Below are 19,510 nucleotides of genomic sequence, written 5' to 3' on the forward strand. Positions count from 1 at the left end.
GCAGGAGAGGTTGAAGGGGTGGAGGATCAGCCTGTCAGTGCTCAGACCATACGCTGCACACTGCATCAAATTGGTCTGCATGGCTGTCATCCAAGAAGGAAGCCTCTTTAACAGATGATGCACAAGAAATCCTGCAAATAGTTTGTTGAAGAAAAGCAGATCAAGAACATTCATTAATGGAACCATGTCCTGTGGTCTGATGAGACCAAGATAAACTTATTTGGTTCAGATGGTGTGAAGCGTGTGGGGCGGCAACCAGGCGAGGAGTACAAAGACAAGCGTGTCTTGCCTACAGTCAAGCATGGTGGTGGGAGTGTCATGGTCTGGGGCTGCATGAGTGCTGTCGGCACTGGGGAGCTACAGTTCATTGAGGGAACCATGAATGCCAACATGTACTGTGACATACTGAAGCAGAGCATGATCCCCTCCCTTCGGAGACTGGGCCGCAGGGCAGTATTACAACATAATAACGACCCCAAACACAAATCCAAGATGACCACTGCCTTGCTAAAGACCTAAACCCTTATGAGCATCTGTGGGGCATCCTCAAATGAATGGTGGAGGAGCGCAAGGTCCATCCACCAGCTCTGTGATGTCGTCAATGTGGCAACCTGTGAAGCTTTGGTGAACTCCATGCCCAAGGGGGTTAAGGCAGTGCTGGAAAATAATGGTGGCCACACAAAATATTGACATTTTGGGCCCAATTTGGACATTTTAACTTAACCACTTTTGTTGCCAGAGGTTTAGACATTTATGGCTGTGTGTTGAGTTATTTTGAGCGGACAGCAAATTTACACTGTTATACAAGCTGTACACTCACTACTTTACATTGTAGCAAAGTATCATTTCTTCAGTGTTGTCACATAAAAAGATATAATAAAATATTTACAAAAATGTGAGGGGTGTACTCATTTTTGCGAGATACTGTATATATATATATATATATATATATATATTTTATTTTTTATTTTATTTTTTTATTGAGAATATGTTAGTATTGGTCTTCATGATGATCTAACACTTTGCTTTTAAAATCATTTGTTCTTAACATCACTTGATTGTATGTATGTACTGTATATATATCTATATACACATGTTTTTTTCTATTATTTTATATATTTTGTTGCTACTATACAATGATTTTGAATGATGTGTCGAGTTTGCTCCATGGCTGTATCAGATTCTTCCTATCAGTGGATCTGGACCGAACTCTTCACACAAGATTTAAGTGTATGTACCGTGTACTGCAGCTGGGTTTTCTTTGTGATACCAGCTGACTACTATTTTTATCTGCTTAGTTCACCTGTAACCTAATGATGATCCTCTAGAGCTGTATATAGGTGATTGTGGTGACCAGTTCCAATAGGTAATGGCTAAGCACTAATATTTGCAAAAATGCGTCTACCTCTTTGTCTCCTGCTCTGTCTGTCAACCACTTGTCATATGAAGTTTCAATAAAAGGATTTTTGGATATGCAGCCGTCCGGAATCATTTCCCTTATTCATTACAAGTGTGTGTGGGAATTACCTAGAGACTCACTTACCTGGAGCGGCTTTTTTTGTTTCATTGAAGAGTTTAGTGTCACTTAACATAATACATGAAATAAATAAAAGACAATAAAGTAGTGACAGATTTGCTATTAAAAATACTTTGAGCATCTCCGGGTGGGCTATGCTCATAAAGTGCTAAGAGACCTATAGGGAACTGGGCTACCTTTGCTGCACCTAATTCTAAGGGAACACAGCTAGATTCTAAAGAGTTATGAGAGGATCAAATCCACAAGTGGACACAGGTAGTCTTCATTCAAACCCCAGCACAGCTATACTGTATATGTGCACCCCTCCCCCCCAGCACAGCTATACTGTATATGCGCCCCCACCCAACACAGCTATACTGTATATGTGCCCCCCAGCACAGCTATACTGTATATGTGAACCTCCTCCTCCCCCTCCCACCCCTCTTCTGGGTCCTGTGTGATTGGCTCATTTTACTGATGAGAGAACACTGGGCAGGAACCTATGATCAGCTCCTCCCATTCTGTATATGCCCACTGGCTACACAGGAACAGCTTCTGGACCGCCTGCCGCAGCCCCTCCTGCATGAACCTACATAGGTCTACGTGGGTTGTGCGCCTGCAGCTAGGGGGCGAGTGCGCGTCAGCGGGGACTCAGATGTACGAGGCAGGCGGCTCCGATTGCTGCCTGCCATCCGCAATCCCTCCCCCGCTGAGAGAGAAGGACGGTCAGCTGTTGTAAACACACCTGACCATTCTTCTCTCTGGAATGATCACAGAGCGTCTGTGATCCTTCTATGTAGGAACACAGGTCTCTATGATCATTTCAAAAGCCCAACCCCCATACAGTTAGAATCACGCCCCTAGGTACACATTTAACCCCTTGATCACCCAGTGTTAATCCCTTCCCTGCCAGTGTCATTATTACAGTAACAGTGCATATTTTTAGCACTGATCACTGGTCCCCCCAAAATGTCAAAAATGTCAATTAGGGGTTTGATCTGTCCGCCGCAATGTTGAAGTCCCGCAAAACATCGCAGATCGCCGCCATTACTAGTAAAAAAAAAAAACTATAAAAATGACATAAATCTTTCCCATAGTTAGTAGACGCGATAACTTTTGCGCAAACCAATCAAAATCCGCTTATTGCGATTTTTTTTACCAAAAATATGTAGCAGAAAACAAATTGGCCTTAAATGTTAAAAAATTTAGATTTTTAACTTTTTTTTTTTTTGGGAATGTCATATAGCAGAATGTGAAAATTATTGTTTTTTTTTTTCTTTTCAGAATTGTTGCCATTTTTTTGTTTATAGCACAAAAAATAAAAATCGCACAGGTGATCAAAAACCACCAAAAGAAAGATCTATTTTATAGACCGCACGACTGTGCGACCGCGCAATTGTCCGTTAAAGTAATGCAGTGCCGAATCGCAAAAAATGGCCTGGTCATTAAGGGGGCAAATCCTTCCGGTCCAGAAGTGGTTAATGAAACGGAAAAATGCATAGCTTTAATTTCTTAATTTGACAAAAAATGATAGAGTGATAAAGTATATGTAATCCTGCCTTTTTTCTCTTTTAGGTGTACTTTTCACATCAGCTTTATTTCGACAGTTTGAGCTATCAATGCATAGAGCAAAAGCTGAACGTTTGGAAGGACAATAAGATTGATCTACTTTCAGCCTTTGCCCCAAGAAGTTAATGTTTCACCAAGTAACTGTACTGCATTAAAAACCCTTGGCTTGCCAGAGTATATAAGGACTTACATCTCCATCCCCTGTTGTGGCATCTCCTATCGACACCATGGGAAAGGGCTTCTATGTTAGTAAGCTTATTGCCTTTGTTACCATCTTTTTTGCCATAGCTGCAGTGGCAACAATCATTGCACTGGCGGTAGTTTACTCTAATGAAAAATCCAATAATAATAAAGTAGAGAATGGAGGACCAACAAGTGCAGCCTCCCAGAGCACCCCCACCAGTACTCGTACCCCCACCACCACGATGAAACCTACCACACCTGCATCAAATGAACCTTGGGACAAATACCGGCTTCCAAAGAGTCTGGTACCTGATCACTATGATGTTGACCTCAGACCGGTCCTGGAGAAGGATGATAGAGGACTCTATGTCTTTCATGGAAAAAGTGTCGCCCACTTCAGATGTGTTGTGTCCACCAATCTTGTTATTATCCACATCAATAAACTTAACCATAGTACTCCTGTGCTCAAGGATGATACGGGTAAAACTATTACCATCAATAATTGGGAGACAGTAGTGAGGACCAACTACCTGGTGCTGCATCTTGCTGAGCATCTGCAAACTGGTAAAACATACCAGCTTCACACAGAATTTATTGGAGAACTGGCAGATGATCTGGCAGGATTTTACCGCAGTGAATATGTGGAAAATGGTGTAACCAAGTAAGTAGCTATATAAAATATTATACGATTGCTGTGGAATAAGAACAAAGCTTTGCAAACTGCATCATTTCATGAGCATAACTATAAATATAACTGTGAATCTACGTAATGTTAACTTTGGTAATGCTGTAAGTTTGATGATTAATCTTCCTACTACTCTCACCAGTGGTGTATTTAGGTTTTGTGCTGCCCTAGGCCTGACTAAACTTGGGCACCCCCTAATTTAAATATGACCCACCCCCTTCCTGTAAAGGCCACACCCTTTCCTGTTTATGACCCGCCCTGTCATCTGTAAACCACAGACCACAACCTCAGTGTATCAGTGCCCATCAGTACAGCCTCATCAGTGCCCATCAGTACAGCCTCATCAGTGCTCATCAGTGAAGCCTTATCAGGGCTCATCAGTGCAGCCTCATTACTGCCCATCAGTGCAGCCTCATTACTGCCCATCAGTGCATCATATCAGTGCGGCTTCATCAGTGGCCAGCAGTACAGCCCCATCAGTGGCAAACAGTGCAGCCTCTCAGTGCCCATTAGTGCAGCCTATCAGTGCATCATATCAGTGCCCATCAGTGCGTCCTTATCAGTGCAGCCCTATCAGTGCTGCTTATCAGCCCTGCCTCATCAGTGGCTATCAGTGGAGTCTCTTAGTGCCCATCAGGGCAGCATATCAGTGCAGCCCCATCAACTTTTTTCTGCCCCCCTGCAAAGTGCTGCCCTAGGCCTGGGCCTTGTTGGCCTAGGCCAAGATACAGCACTGACTCTCACAACTACAGTATATATAACTAAAACTAGGCTAAACATAGATTTGGATTCAGTGAAATTAGTTATGTTGCAGATTTGTTCTTGAATCCCTATCGCATTGTGGAAAAGCAAGCGGCACCTTGTGCGTTACTACAGTGAGGCGATGCATCCTACGCGTGATGGTGCGATGTGGTGCAGTTCATTCTGAATTGCACCCCAACGCACCATGCCACCAGAGGTGCGCTGCACGAACATGCGCTGTCAAAAAATAAGGTGTAGGTTTGGATTTCTGCATCATTTAGCTCCATACCAGCCCATTCATTTTGAATGGGCTGCCTAACACTGCACATACTAACGTGTGCAAAAACATGCTTGCTTTACTGCACTGCACCTCAATAGTAAGGTGTGACCAAGTCTATATAGAAGGAAACTACTGCGCTTACTAAAGGTAAAGAACAGCCGTGGGCGCAGCAACACAACAATATTGTTGGAAGCAATTCAGAAAGTATAGTAAAACAGTAAAGGAAAAGGAATTGGCAGCACTCCGGGTTGAGTCAAAATCCAGATTTATTGACTGGACATCCAAATAATGACAATCGTGACAAGGTAGACGCGTTTCACACACTGACTGTGTGCTTAATCATAAATCTGGATTTTGACTCAACCCGGAGTGCTGCCAATTCCTTTTCCTTTATCAAGTTTTCACGGAGGCGAGCCGGGGCATGCACCTGTGTGAGTCATCAGGCAATTACACCACCTCGAGCAGTGAGTCCTTGTCTGTTCAATAGTAAAACAGTGCTGTGCTAAAATCATGCAATATGGTTAGATTGATTCAACATATAAAATGCTATATATAAACACTGAGAAACTAATATTGTAATATCACCTAAATTGATAGGTATAAGTAAACCTTCTTAAAAGTGCAAAATCAAAAAATGTAAATTAATGTCCAAATCAAAAATAAATTCATATCCACACAGTGCAATATCACCTTAAGTGCAGAGTGTAACTATTAAACTATTAAACATATATATGTAAATAATGTCCAAATCAAAGATTAAATTGGTGTCCACAAGAAATAGTCCGTGTTCCGAAGCGAAAGGAAATCACCACTAGTGCATCAGTCACCAAGGGGAGAAGTCCGGAGCTCTTATCAGAAGTTGTGGATTCTACTGGCAGTAGCAAAGAATCTTATGGGCAGTAGGCTTGAAGCCTTAAGGCCCGTACACACTTGATGGAAATCGGACGAAATATCCTCCGATTTTTCTCTCTCTTGCTCAGCGTCCATTACTGTTTTTAGTTGACAATGCATAAATGTTCACAAAATTTCTCGTCCAATTTTTTTTTTTTTTTTGAGACATTTGTTTCTAGACTTCCGGGTTGTCAGCAACTTTAGATCATGTGCGGTCTTTTGTATCCGATTTTTCACGGACGTAGTGCAAACACATTAAACAAAAATTGGTCGTCTGGGGACGGACGATAAAAATTTTGGTGTTTGTCCCTCCATTTTTTTTGTTGAAATCTCGGCATCGGCTGCTGAAAGTTGTGTACACACTAGCCGAAAATTGTACGATTTTACCTGGGACGGGAATTTTCGGAAGATTTTCTACTAGTGTGTACCCCACTTTAGTACGACCCCTGGTTATCAGCACCTCTTCTGATCTTTCAAGTGCTCAAAATATAAAGAATATCCACAAGTGAAGTACCCTTGTACAATCTGCATGTCATAACATAGTCCCACTAAATGTTTGTGTTTCCAGCACGGAAACTGGTTGAGCACTAATAATTTTGCGTGACTATAAAGATATATACTGAATGTAACTGAAATTGAGAACTAGCAGTACAGTAGATGATTTTTCAGCTAATGTCTTTTTTGTTACCAGAATTATCGCCACCACCCAAATGCAAGCACCCGATGCAAGGAAGGCATTCCCATGCTTTGATGAGCCAGCAATGAAAGCAACTTTCAGCATCACCCTCAGATACAGGCCCAACTATGTGGCGCTCTCCAATATGAATAATATCAGTAAGTCAAAGAGTATTTTACCATTCCATGCACTAGCATACAGATATGCAATAGACAAAAAATGGTAGCTCCACTAAGCTACATACAATGGAGGGAGCGAGTGTGTGGTGTAGAGTATTATGACAATTAGTATTAGACAAAATGAGTATTAGACAAAAAAATGTTAGCTCCACTAAGCTACATATGATGGATACCTTTTTTAACTCAAAGTAACTCTTGAAAAAACTTTCCAGTCTCTGGGAACCCCTACTAACAATTATCTACAGCTTATGGTACACGGTACATTAATATGATGAACACTAAGAAGAATGCTTCTTACAACTTTCAGTAAGTGTGAAGAATTCTCCCTTACAGATAGGTAAAGATCATTAATGGCAGTGGTTACTTATCTGAGAGGCAGAAATTGTTATTTGCTAAAGGAAGCCCTAGCAACCTCTGGAGGAACCCCAGAGTTTAATGGAACCTTGGTCGAGAAAAGCTGGTCTGTAGAAATCTATGGCTCCAGCACAGGCAGAGGGAGCTACAGGAACCCACCGCGCAGACATAATTGGTGTGTAACTCTAAACCAGTAGATGAGTAGGCAGAAGATAAATCCACATTCTCCTTTAGCTAAGTGCAAATTCCCTTCCAAAAGTGAATAGTCTTTTAGTAAATTGCCCCTATTGAGTGAAGAGCTTAGTACAGATGTTTTTTTTTTGTATTTGCTTAGTGTATAGCTTGGTAAGGCTGAGTATGTAACATTCACAAGTGATGCAGGTGATGCTACAATTACTTGTGACAGTTGTTTAATATTATAAGGTATCTGATTCCCAAGTATTTTTCCTTTTTTCCTAACTAATGTTTGGTTATACAGCCATAGTAGGTAGAGTAGTACTTGGGAACACTTGAAGGATAAGTATAACTATGAGATTTGCCTATGTCCTAAAGAAAGTACTCAGAGTTAGGCCAAGAAAAAATATTGTGATTTATTTTTTTATATAATTATTTTAGTAGATTGAAACTTCCATGTATATCATGATATTATCCAATGTCTTAGGCGTCTTTCACACATACGGTCCGTTCAGTTCATCAGTTCAGTCACGTCAAAATGTATCAGTTTTTCATCCGACTTTTTCATCCGTTTTTCATCCATTTTTTTACATCCACTACCAAATGCAAAAATGGACGAAAAACGGACCGTTTGTCCGTTTACATCCGTTTTTCGTCCGATCCATTTGTTTGAAAAATAGGGCATTCATTTGTTCTAAAAAATGGACATTGACAGAAGCGGATGAAAATGGATGTTAACGGATGATCATCCGTTGTCATCCGTTTTTACATAGAGATGCATTGATGTCCGTTTTTCATCTGTCAACGGATGGATGAAAAATGGACAAATGGACAGCGTGTGTGAAAGGGACCTTAAGCTTACAGTTGCCTATTTTCTAACGCAGTTATTATCTTCTAGGTACAACAACTGAAACGTGGTCTGGTCAAGATTGGTTGGTCACAGTATTCGATAAAACTCCAAAGATGTCCACATATCTGGTTGCCTTCATAGTCTCAGAATTCAAGTCAGTTGGGAACGATAAGGTAAATGCTCTTCAACTTTGGCACCTATGAGTAACAAGGTTCAAACTGAACAATCTGTAGTCTGGGAACTACATGAAATCCTCAAAGCAAATTATTAATTCATTTACATATGAAGACTGTTTTAGGGCAGAACAAGAATGTTAATGAAATTGAGTTTTCCATTGTTGATCTGTCATCCTGAAAATGCTAGTCATCTGGCTGTCTCACAGAAACAATGGTTTTAGTACTTTCAGAGGAAATTAACTCAAATCAATGGCTTTCTTGATCTGTATGTATACTGTGGGTCAGTGTCTTAAAATACGCTGACATAAAACTCATATGTTACAAGGCAGAGGCGTAACTAGAACCTTCAGGGCCCCGATGCAAGAAACCATGAAGGGCCCCCAGACCCCTGGCCGGGGCCCTTCCCTTTAAGCCCGGGGCTCTTCCCACTAATCCTGGGGCTCTTTAATCTCATTGCATGGCCTTTTATTATGGTCCCGCATCAGGATCCTTTCACAAGTTCTGCAGTGGGCCCCCTTCCTGCAATCTTGGGGCCTCCCCACAGTGGTGAAATGCCAGGGCCCGGTCGCAAGTGTGACCTTTGAGATCCTAGAAGTTCACCCACTGGTTTGCAACCCCTGCAACCCCTGTAGTTACGCCCCTGTTACAAGGAGAGAGACAGAAAGAGTGTGATAGAGTGACAGAGAGAGAGAGAAAGAGAGAGGGGGGGGGGTGAGACAGAGGATGATAGAGAGAGATAGTGATAGTGAGAGAAATATATATATACAGTAAACCCCCGCTCCATCGCGGTTCAGTTTTTGCGGTCCCGGTATATTGCGTTTTTTTTTGTAATGTTATTTTACTATGTAAATCAATAAAAATGAAATATTTTTGTGTTTTCCATAGCTCTTGCTATGTCTCTCAGTATCTTTTATGTGTTTAAATGAGTTTCTATTGTTTTAAAAGTGTGTTTAAAGACCCTAAAATGCTTTTACATGTACAGTAACAGTAAAAAAAACATGCCTACAATGCATTTTAATAGGGTTTTTCTATTTCGCGGATTTTCACTTTTCGCGGCTGGGTCCGGAACGTAACCCCCGCAATGGAGGGGGGTTTACTATATATATATATATATATATAGATATAGATATATATAGAGAGAGAGAGAGAGAGAGAGAGAGAGAGAGGGGGAGAGAGAGTGATAGAGAGATTGTGATAGAGAGAGAGAGTGATAGAGAGAGAGAGTGATGAAGTGAGATAGTGTTAAAGAGAGCAAGAGAGTGATAGAGAGAGAGAGAGAGTGATAGCGAGAGAGATAGAGTGAGATAGTGATAAAGAGAGAGAGAGAGGGGGGGTGATAGAGAGAAAGAAAGAGAGAGAGAGAGAGAGAGAGACAGTGATAGAGAGAGGGACAGTGATAGAGAGAGGGACAGTGATAGAGAGAGAGAGAAAGAATGAGAGAGAGTAAGAGAGATCATTTCCTTACTCATTGCACTGTGTATATAACATTTCAGGCTATTCACAGATTAATATTAAAATGACTCAGAATTATGTACTTGCTGTAAGTGGCAAATATGATATATTATTTTGCAGTGTTTTTCTGTTATTTGGCTAATTTGAAGTTAAAGAAATATCTGATTTGTAATTTTTAGTATTGGACTTAGCCGTCATTTTTGTACGCAAGTTGTACGTTTAGATTAATTTCCTTGACAGCTCTCTTGCAAGCCGTATGTCATTATTTGCCACTTGGTTTCATAGTCTGTATTTGTGGATGGTCAATGACATGAAAAAAATACAACTCTTCTGTGGTTGTCCATGATATTTACATTTAACACAATTTTTTAGGTCAAAATTTGGGGACGTAAACAAGCCATTGAAGATGAGAATCAAGCAGAATATGCACTGAATGTCACAGAGCCAATTCTGGCATTTTTTGAGAAATATTATGATGTTCCCTACCCTCTGCCAAAATCAGGTGAGTGGTTGATGACCTACCTGTGTAATGTGTTCTGTTTCAGACTGAAGCAAATTATCCATCTTTCTATCTATCTATCCTGCACAGAACAGAAAATATAACGTGCGTCAATATTATGCACTACATATAAAAATGATGATTATTGTTTCCATGTTTACGCAGTCTTCTTGTTTTGCTGCCTGCTTTGCTAGGCTCCTGTCACACTTTGATAGCTTGAAATTGGCAGGGCCCTTGATGACAGCTTTTAACAGAAAATGTATAAGGATAAATTTGCAGGCCTGCTTCATTTGCCTGGATATAAAAAAGTGATTATGCATTAAAGTAGAAGGCATTTTATTTTTACATTTGGATAGAGTAAGGGAGGGTTATACCGCTGCCTGTGTGTGTTTTTTTGTTTTTTTGCCATCTGGGTCCAATATGGGAGATTTTCATGTCCCATAATCACAAAAATTAAGAAGAAATTCCTCTAAAGTGAGGGAATCCCTGGTTGTCACCAGGGTCACCAGAATTAGTGTCATCACTGGAAAATGTCCCCTTTACTACTGTTGTGGGGACAACCCAATATTTGGGATCTTCTTTATACTTTAAAGCAGAACTATATTCACCTTGGCTCCAGCGATGCAACATCCTGGAGCTCCCTGCCGGCCACAAGCCATTAACTTCTGCATATCGAGGATTAGCTACTTTTACTGGCCAACATGATGTCGCACCTGCACATGCACGAGAGATAAGTCTGCTTTGGCATTGCAGAATCTCTACAGCTGCGCATGCATACAGGGGCGGATAGGCAGGTAGGTAAGTTTAAAGCAGAAGAGTCAAAGCATGTCCCTTCTGCCTCAAAAATCCTGCCTGTTCACCCATGTTTATAATTGAAAAAGTTCAATTTTAACCATTTCCCGTCTGCCATATAGCAAAATGAGGGCCGCGAAGTGGTTAAGTTATCCTGACTGGGCATCATATGACGTCCAGCAGGATAAGCCGCTCACGCGCACCTGCGAGGGTGCACAGAACGGCAATCAGTGGTGTGGTGTGTCACTCTGACACATCGCATCTCCAATCCCGGTAAAGAGCCTATGACATAGGCTCTTTACCGTGTGATCAGCTGTGACCAATCACAGCTTGTCACATCGTAACTAGGAAGTGCCTTTTATCGACTTTCCTCCATTCGCGCTGACCAGGCACGAGTAGAGGAGAGCCGATCGGGGGCTCTCCTGACGGGGAGGGGGTCTACACTGATAATCAGCGCATTGATTATCTGTGCAGACCCATCCAGGATGCCCACTAGAGCCCACCAGGGATGCCAACCCATGCCACTAGGGATGACAACCCATGGCAACCAGGGATGCCAATCAGAGCCCATTAGTAATGCCTGTCAGTGCCTCATCAGTGCTGCCTTTTGGTGCCATCTATCAGTGCCCATCAGTGCCGCCTATCAGTGCCCATCAGAGCCACCTATCAGTGCCGCCTATCAGTGCCACCAACAGTGCCCATTAGTGCTGCCTACGAGTGCCCATCAGTGCCCATCAATGTTGCATATCGGTGCCACCTATCAGCGCCACCTATCAGTGCCCATCAGTGCTGCATATCAGTGCCGCCTATCTGTGCCCATCAGTGTTACATATTAGTGCATCATCATCAGTGCCACCTCATCAGTGACTATCAGTGCTGCCTCATCAGTGCCCCTCAGTGCAGCCTCACCAGTGCCCGTCAGTGCAGGAGAAAACTTACTTATTTACAAAATTGTTAACATAAACAAAGAAAAAAAATTTTTTTTTTTTTCAAAATTTTCGGTCTTTTTTTATTTGTTTAGCAAAAAAGAAAAAACCCAGAGGTGATCAAATACCACTAGAAGAAAACTCTATTTGTAGGGAAAAAAATATACAAATATTGTTTGGGTTCAGCGTTGCATGGCCACGCAATTATCATTCAAAATGTGACAGCACTAAAAGCTGAAAATTGGCCTGGGCAGGAAGGGGGTGAAAGTGCCCGGTATTGAAGTGATTAAATAATGGAAGAGTAATTAACCATATGATCACAGCTTCAGGACCATTTTTTCTAACACTGCATCAGTAAACTTACCAAAAACATCTTCAGTGCAACAAAATATTTTTTGGTCTATTTTTAGTTTTTTTTTTATTTATTCTACAGACCAGGTCGCTTTACCTGATTTCAGTGCCGGAGCCATGGAGAACTGGGGGCTGGTGACATACAGAGAGACTGCTCTGCTTTGGGACAAAGCAGAATCTTCCATCGGCAACAAGGAGAGAGTTGTCACAGTTATTGCTCATGAACTTGCTCATCAGGTGCTTCCTTTATCTATTCTTTAATAACAAGCATTTACTATACAACAGCAGCTAAGTGATATCAATTAGAATTAAATATATAAACAATTAAAATAAGAATTCAGTCTAAACTGAGGCATTTTCATAGCTTCTAGCAGCAGATCCATTCCAAATACAAGAATACAAGAATTTGTGGCTCGGTTTCTGTTGGAATGGCTACTAACTTAAAAATACAGTAAAACCTTGGCTTGCGAGCATAATTTGTTCCGGAAGCATGCTTGTAATCCAAAGCACTCTTATATCAAAGCGAATTTCCCCATAAGAAATAATGGAAACTCAGATGATTCGTTCCACAACCATTTATTCATAAATCCTTCAATTTATAGTCCATATAAAAAGATTATAGCATTGGGATAGGCTGTGTAACCATAAAATGTCCATCCACAAATAGCCGCTTCCACAAGGGGATTGGAAGCAAAATCCAGCAGGGTAGCAATATGGTTCCATTTAATGAAGGTACAACATTTAGCAACTCACATGGTTGATGAATAACAGGCACATCTAAGTATGCAGGCATCCGGGGTAAAGCTGTCCACATAGACCATCTTCTGCACCGCCGGCTGCTAGTCTGTAATCCTGACCGGGAAGACCACCCTGCAGTAAAGCGATCTGAAAGCGAGGGGCAGCATGGTAAGGATGACGTAGATGACGGTTCGGAGGATGGTCCTATGTGGACAGCTTTACCCCTGATGCCTGCATCCTTAGATGTGCCTGTTCCAATCATCAACCATGTGAATTGCTAAATGTTGTACCTTCATTAAATTTAACCATATTGCTACACTTAGAGGCGCTTCTCTTCTCTTTTATACTCAGCTGTGACTTGAGGCTACTTGTATATCAAGACATCGCTTGTATATCAAGTCAAAATTTATTTGAAAATGTTGCTTGTCATGCAAAGCGCTCTTAAACCAAGTTACTCTCAAACCAAGGTTTTACTGTAATCTAATTTAAACCACAAAAATAATTTGTTGTCTTTGTCCACTTTGCTTTAGGATCTGATAGTCAGAGAGAGGCTTGGCATTTGTTTGTCCCACATGGGAAATATACATCTGTGTTCTAAGGTTATGTAATGCCAAGAAAAATAAACTTTGTTATTATTTGCTAATGTTTGAAATCTGCTTCCATTTTAGTGGTTTGGAAACCTTGTGACAGTTAAATGGTGGAATGATCTTTGGCTAAATGAAGGTTTTGCCACTTACGTTGAATTTCTGGGAGCGGATTATGCAGAACCCACCTGGAATATAGTACGTTGAGCATTTTTGCCTTTATTTGTGTTCAAATAAATGATGACTTAGCGACAGAGATAGAAAGAGAGGTCAATTTTGCTAGAAACTAGCCATGATGATACGGCATTGCATTATTTAGCTGACTATTGCGCGGTTGTGCGACACTAAATCCAAATAAAATGTATGTCATTTTTTCCCTCACACATAAAGCTTTCTTTTGGTGGTATTTGATCACCTCTGTGATTTTTATTTTTTGCACTACAAACTAGTGATCAACCGATATTGTTTTTTTAACGCCGATACCGATATTTTGGTCATCGGATATCGGTATTTTTTTTTTTTTTTAATGTCTACAGGTACTGTGGTGGCGGGATCTGGAGGTCTAAAAGACCCCAAAACCCTCCTCTGCATTTAAAGCATTCAAAATGCCAAGTTTGGCTGTTTTGAATGCTGTAAGTTTTTGAATTTGGCGCCGCCAGTACCCGGAAGTGATGTCATGTCATCACTTCCGGGTACTCGGCAGCACCGAATTCAAAGAAATGGAGACTCGGTCAGACGGCGGCGGTGAAAGTAGGATGCCCGGGTCTCCGAGTGGGACAGGAGACCTGGGCGAGCCACGTAAGGTGGCGGGAGAGAGGGACGTCCCCTCCCGCTCCTTGGAATGTCAGCCATATTGGTTATCATTACAAAACAGCCGACCGTCGGCTATGGACACTGGTACCGGGGTGATGCCTCTAGCTGCAGGCATCACCCCGGTATATGCACTTTCCCGAAATATCGGTAAATCAAAAGGCTGATTCCGATATATAGGGGAAAGTGCATATCGGCCCTCGATATATCAGCTTTGCCGATAATCGGTCGATCCCTACTACAAACCAAATAAGACCGACAATTTGTGAAAAAAAAAGATATATATTTCTTACTTTCTGCTATGAAATACATCCAATAAAAAATGTAAAAAATCTAATTTCTTCATAAGTTTAGGCCAACATGTTTTCTGCTACATGTTTTTAATATAAAAAAATTCCAATAAGCGAATATTGATTGGTTTGTGCAAAATGTATAGTGTCTACAAACTATGGGATAGATTTACGGAATTTTTATATATTTATTTATTTATTTTTACTAGTAATGGCGGCGATCAGCAACTTACAGTGGGACTGCGATATTGAGGCGAACAAATTGGACACTATCTGACACTTTTTGGGGACCAGTGACACTAATACAGTGATCAGTGCTAAAAATATGCACTGTACTAATGACACTGGCTGGGAAGGGGTTAACATCAGGGGTGATCAAAGGGTTAAATGTATGCTTAGGGAGTGCTTGATAACTGTGTGGGGGTGCTTGTGCTATGGGAAGGCAGAGATCCGTGTTCCCGCTTTGTAGGAACACAAGATCACAACCTTCCCTTCTCACAGAAAGGCGGTCTGCCTTGTTTACATAGACAGACCCCTGTTCTGCCTGTGTCCCGAACGATTGGTGGGTCCCAGCGGACATCGCGCCTGCCTGACCCGCTGATTGGCTCCTGATGTGTCCAGTCACAGCTGGAGCGGTATGCCGGCGGTGCATGTGCGCACCCCAGACTTGGAAGTGTAAAATCAAGTACAGGTACATGATTTTGCACAGGAGAGCTGCCTTGCCGCCGTATATATACAGTAAACGGTTGGCAAGAGGTTACACAAGAAGTCCATAGCAAGCAGCTTCATTCCAAAACATGGCTGGCTGGTATAATGTATGCAAAACATTAATTTTTTATCGCTTCTAATTGTGAAGAGTGATAACAAAGCCACTCTGATCTGCTTGTTGTAACTGCCCCTCTTTGGGGACGGGTGATCTAAAAATGAAAAAAACTGTATACTGTACATTTCAAGATATACATATCAAAATATACATATCAAGATATAAATACTGTATGAGTGTCAGGGAGTAATCAGCTTGCTGAATTGTAAACATTTTCACAATGCAGAATTTATAGAGAGCTGTGCATTTTACTAATGAAAATTATAATTTGTGGGTGTTGACACCGCTGACTCAAAAGCACCAAAGAAATAATTATACATTTTGGTAAATTGGAATTAATGTTTGCTTTTTATTATCTAGTCAAATGCAGGAAAAGACTTCTAAAAAATGTCTCACCTAGAAAGTCCATCATCCATTCTAACATGATGAGATGGAAATGATAGCCCAGCCAATAGCTTTCCTTTCCAGAAACATATATGTAGATTGATTGACTGATTGGTGCAATAATTACAATATTCATGTTTCAATAGAATTTTTTTTTTTTTCATTTTTTTTATTGACATACCTTTATTTTAGATGCAGTTATGCTATTACATCACTTTATCTGTGTTATCTTCCATCTTTTACAGAAAGACCTGATAGTACTCTATGATACACACAGAGTGATGGCAGTTGATGCCTTGGCCTCCTCCCACCCTCTTACATCAGATGAAAGTGAAGTACAAACCCCAGCAGACTTAAGCGGACTATTTGATTCCATTGCTTACAGCAAGGTGAGTGCTGTAGCCTCTGCCACTCCACAATTCCCTATGCTGTACAACAAGTTTAGTACACTCTCAACAATATTAAGAGACATAAGAAATTGCATTAGCTATTTTAATCCTTCCATTGGGGTAACAGCATGAGTACAGATCTGCTTGTGTAATCAAAAAGAGTAGAACTTAAAGTACAACCAAAGCTTTTTTTTAGCTGTACTTCTCCTATAACCCATTTTTCTATGACTTATTTTCCTATGGCCTGTTTACTTGTGACCTGTTTTCCTGTGACCCATTTTCAGCCGGCAGTGGGCTAAGGCTCGATGTCGTCTGATGTCACAGAGCTGGTCCAGCCTCTAAAAAGAAGCCTGGACAGCAACCTGGCTCAGCCTCTCGGTGATCGGCGAGAGCCTGAGCCAGCCACTCCCACCTACTCCACAGCCCAGTGAGCTCTCCAGTGAGCTCTGGAGGAGCAGAGAGTCAGAGACTGACAGTTCCGGCTCTCTGCTCAGAGTGGAGGGGGAGAACTGAGCAATTAGCGGTGTTTGATTGCTCAGTTCTCACTGCAGAGGCAGCAGGGGATTAATGATACATCACCTAGGTGAGTATAATGTTTTTGTTTCTTTTGCAAAGCCCATACTTCTCTTTTAAAGTGGAACTTTAGTCAGAAAAGTCCTGCTAGATCACTTCAGGCTGGTCCCTTTTGCAGGTATAGCTATGTAAAACATTAAAAATAAGTGTATATACTGTTTAAAAGCACTGCTCTGTACATGCTCAGTTGCGCTCTATTTTATTGGCACTGTGCCGAAAATTAGAGCCACTAGAGGGTGATCTGCTGACAGCCTAAAGATATACTGCTGCTCAGAAACTGAGCTTCATCAAAATGGCAGCCTCTGGCAAAAAGAAAAAAAAAGAGCAACTGTGTAGGCAATTTATAGCACACACAAATTTTTGTAGTATAACCAGGGCTTTTTTTCAGTTGGAACTTGGTGGAACTCAGTCCCACCACCTCTGGCTCAGGCCCTCTGCTCCCTGCTCACCACTATCACTTGTAAATACAGAAGTCTTCTGTATTTACAAGTGACAGCATGTCTCCCAACAGCTCACACATATCGTATCTCCTAAACAGCTCCTGCTGAGTGCAGGATGGGGACAAGGAAGATACAGGTGCCTGGGGTGCAGTGCAGATGCCTACACCCCTACTGGATGATCTCCCTGCACGTAAGAGAGGTGGAGCCCCCTACAGTGTATGAGGAGGTAATAGAGCCAGCTGAGTGCTTCAGCTTAAAGAAGAAACAAAAGTAAGACGTGGATGTGGAAGATGGTGAAGCTTTTAAGGAGGAGGGGTGGAAAAGATGGGGCAGTAGAGGTGGGGTTGCATGCAGAGGTCAGAGTTGAAGAGGGGTGAAAGTATGATGTGGATAGGGGTGGAGAAGATGGGGCAGTAGAGGTGGGGTTGCATGCAAAGGTCAGAGTTGAAGAGGGGTGAAAGTAAGATGTGGATAGGGGTGGAGAAGATGGGGCAGTAGAGGTGGGGTTGCATGCAGAGGTCAGAGTTGAAGAGGCGTGAAAGTAAGATGTGGATAGGGGATGCAGCTTTGGAAGAAGGCTGAACTCTGCAGTCTGTATTCAGTGCACTCCTGAACTCTACACTATGTACATAATGCACCCCCCAAATTATGCATGTAGCACACCCCTGAACACTGCACTCTATGTGTAACTCCCACCCCAACTCTGCTCTTGGTATTTGATGCACTCCTGGCATTTAGCGCACCTTAAGAATCCTCCCACTGTTAGTGAAATTTGACCACAGCCCCTATTTGATGCGGTTTGGAGGGTGTGTGTGTGTTGTGGGGGGGGGGGGGGGTTGAGGGGGTCGTGGTTGAGTTTCTGCACCTATATTCTGAGAAAACAAGCCCTGAGTATAACTATTAATGTGGAATTTATGTTCTTTTCTAAAGAACATTCATTTTTATCATGCTGTTATGGGTAATGTTATGCCTTATTTATGAAAGGTACAATCCAAATTCTAGTTCTTCTCTTAATGTGAAAATCTAGGTAAATTGCTAACTGTACAGTTGATGTGTTGTACCTTTTAAAAAACCTGTAAGCTTAACCAGAAGCTATTGTCATTTACATATTTCTTCCACCATTGCAAATCTAGGTAGGTGATCGCCCTAGTTTATGATTCTGCTTTGCAGCTTCTGGTGTCACCTTTCTGAATCCAGTCTTCTCTTTTCTTTTAACCCCAGTCTTCTCATTGGTCATTAAACCAGCATTATCATCTAGTTGTAATGACCAAGTTGATGACCCAAGAAGCTGTAATGAAAATATAGGAAATAGTGGAGTCATATTCCTGGCTAAAACGTATGGCAAGGGTGATTAAACAGAATTGTGAAACCTTGGAAAGTATAATGGTTCATATTTGTGTATATGACTGAGGACTTAGCTGTTTGCCTGGAGTTCCACTTTGGATCTGCCTACTACAGGAGAATGCTAATAATGGATATTATCTTTGTTTTTAAGTAGTGTAGCTTTGCAGATCTTCAAGCTTTCACTGGACATCAAGGCACCAGAATCAAGACATAGGTGTTGATTATTATTGATCTATCATTAAAGGAATCACCAGCAGTAGGGTGGAGGTCCCGATTTTGCTTTACAGATATTTAGTTATACCCCACTTAGAATACCGGGGTTAATTTACTATTACTGGAGATTGCAAAATATGGTGCAGTTGTGCATGTCAGCCAATCAGCTTCTAACTTCAGCTTCTTTAATTAGGTTTTGACAAATAAAACCTGGAAACTGATTGACTTCTATGCAGAGCTGCACCAGATTTTGCATTTCCCAGTTTTAGTAAATCAACCCCAGTGTGTCAAGTACTGGAGATTCCACTCACAAATATCAAGAAGATAGAACAAGTCCAGAAACGGGCAACAAAAATGGTGAAAGGTCTGAGGGATAAAACATATAAGGAGAGACTTCAGGAACTTAAAGGAGTTGTAAAGGCAGAAGGTTTTTCTGTGCATTAAGATAAAAAGCCTTCTGGGTATAGCAAACTCTCCAGCACCCCCTAATACTTACCTGAGCCCCATCTCTATCCAGCGATGTCCACGAGTCCCTCGGCCGTCTGGGACTCTCACTCCAGATTGACTGAAACACAGCAGCGTCGCCACTGGCTCCCGTTGCTGTCAACCAAAGTCAGTTAGCCAATCA

General features: G+C 41.6%; 1 protein-coding gene across 1 annotated transcript in view; it reads left to right on the forward strand.

Annotated features, from left to right (window-relative positions):
* The first annotated feature begins 3,295 nt into the window (after positions 1–3,295).
* Positions 3,296–19,510, forward strand: part of LOC309552339 (aminopeptidase N-like) — a 55,898-nt gene continuing 39,683 nt past the window's right edge. The window contains exons 1-7 of the mRNA XM_082253252.1: positions 3,296–3,929; positions 6,557–6,699; positions 8,147–8,271; positions 10,099–10,228; positions 12,377–12,531; positions 13,701–13,814; positions 16,169–16,312. Coding sequence (XP_082109378.1) covers positions 3,313–3,929; positions 6,557–6,699; positions 8,147–8,271; positions 10,099–10,228; positions 12,377–12,531; positions 13,701–13,814; positions 16,169–16,312 — 1,428 coding nt within the window. The 5' untranslated portion in view covers positions 3,296–3,312. The remainder of the gene's footprint in view (positions 3,930–6,556; positions 6,700–8,146; positions 8,272–10,098; positions 10,229–12,376; positions 12,532–13,700; positions 13,815–16,168; positions 16,313–19,510) is intronic.

Source organism: Pelophylax lessonae (genome assembly GCF_965119305.1).
Source record: "Pelophylax lessonae genome assembly, chromosome: 4".
Classification (NCBI taxonomy): domain Eukaryota; kingdom Metazoa; phylum Chordata; class Amphibia; order Anura; family Ranidae; genus Pelophylax; species Pelophylax lessonae.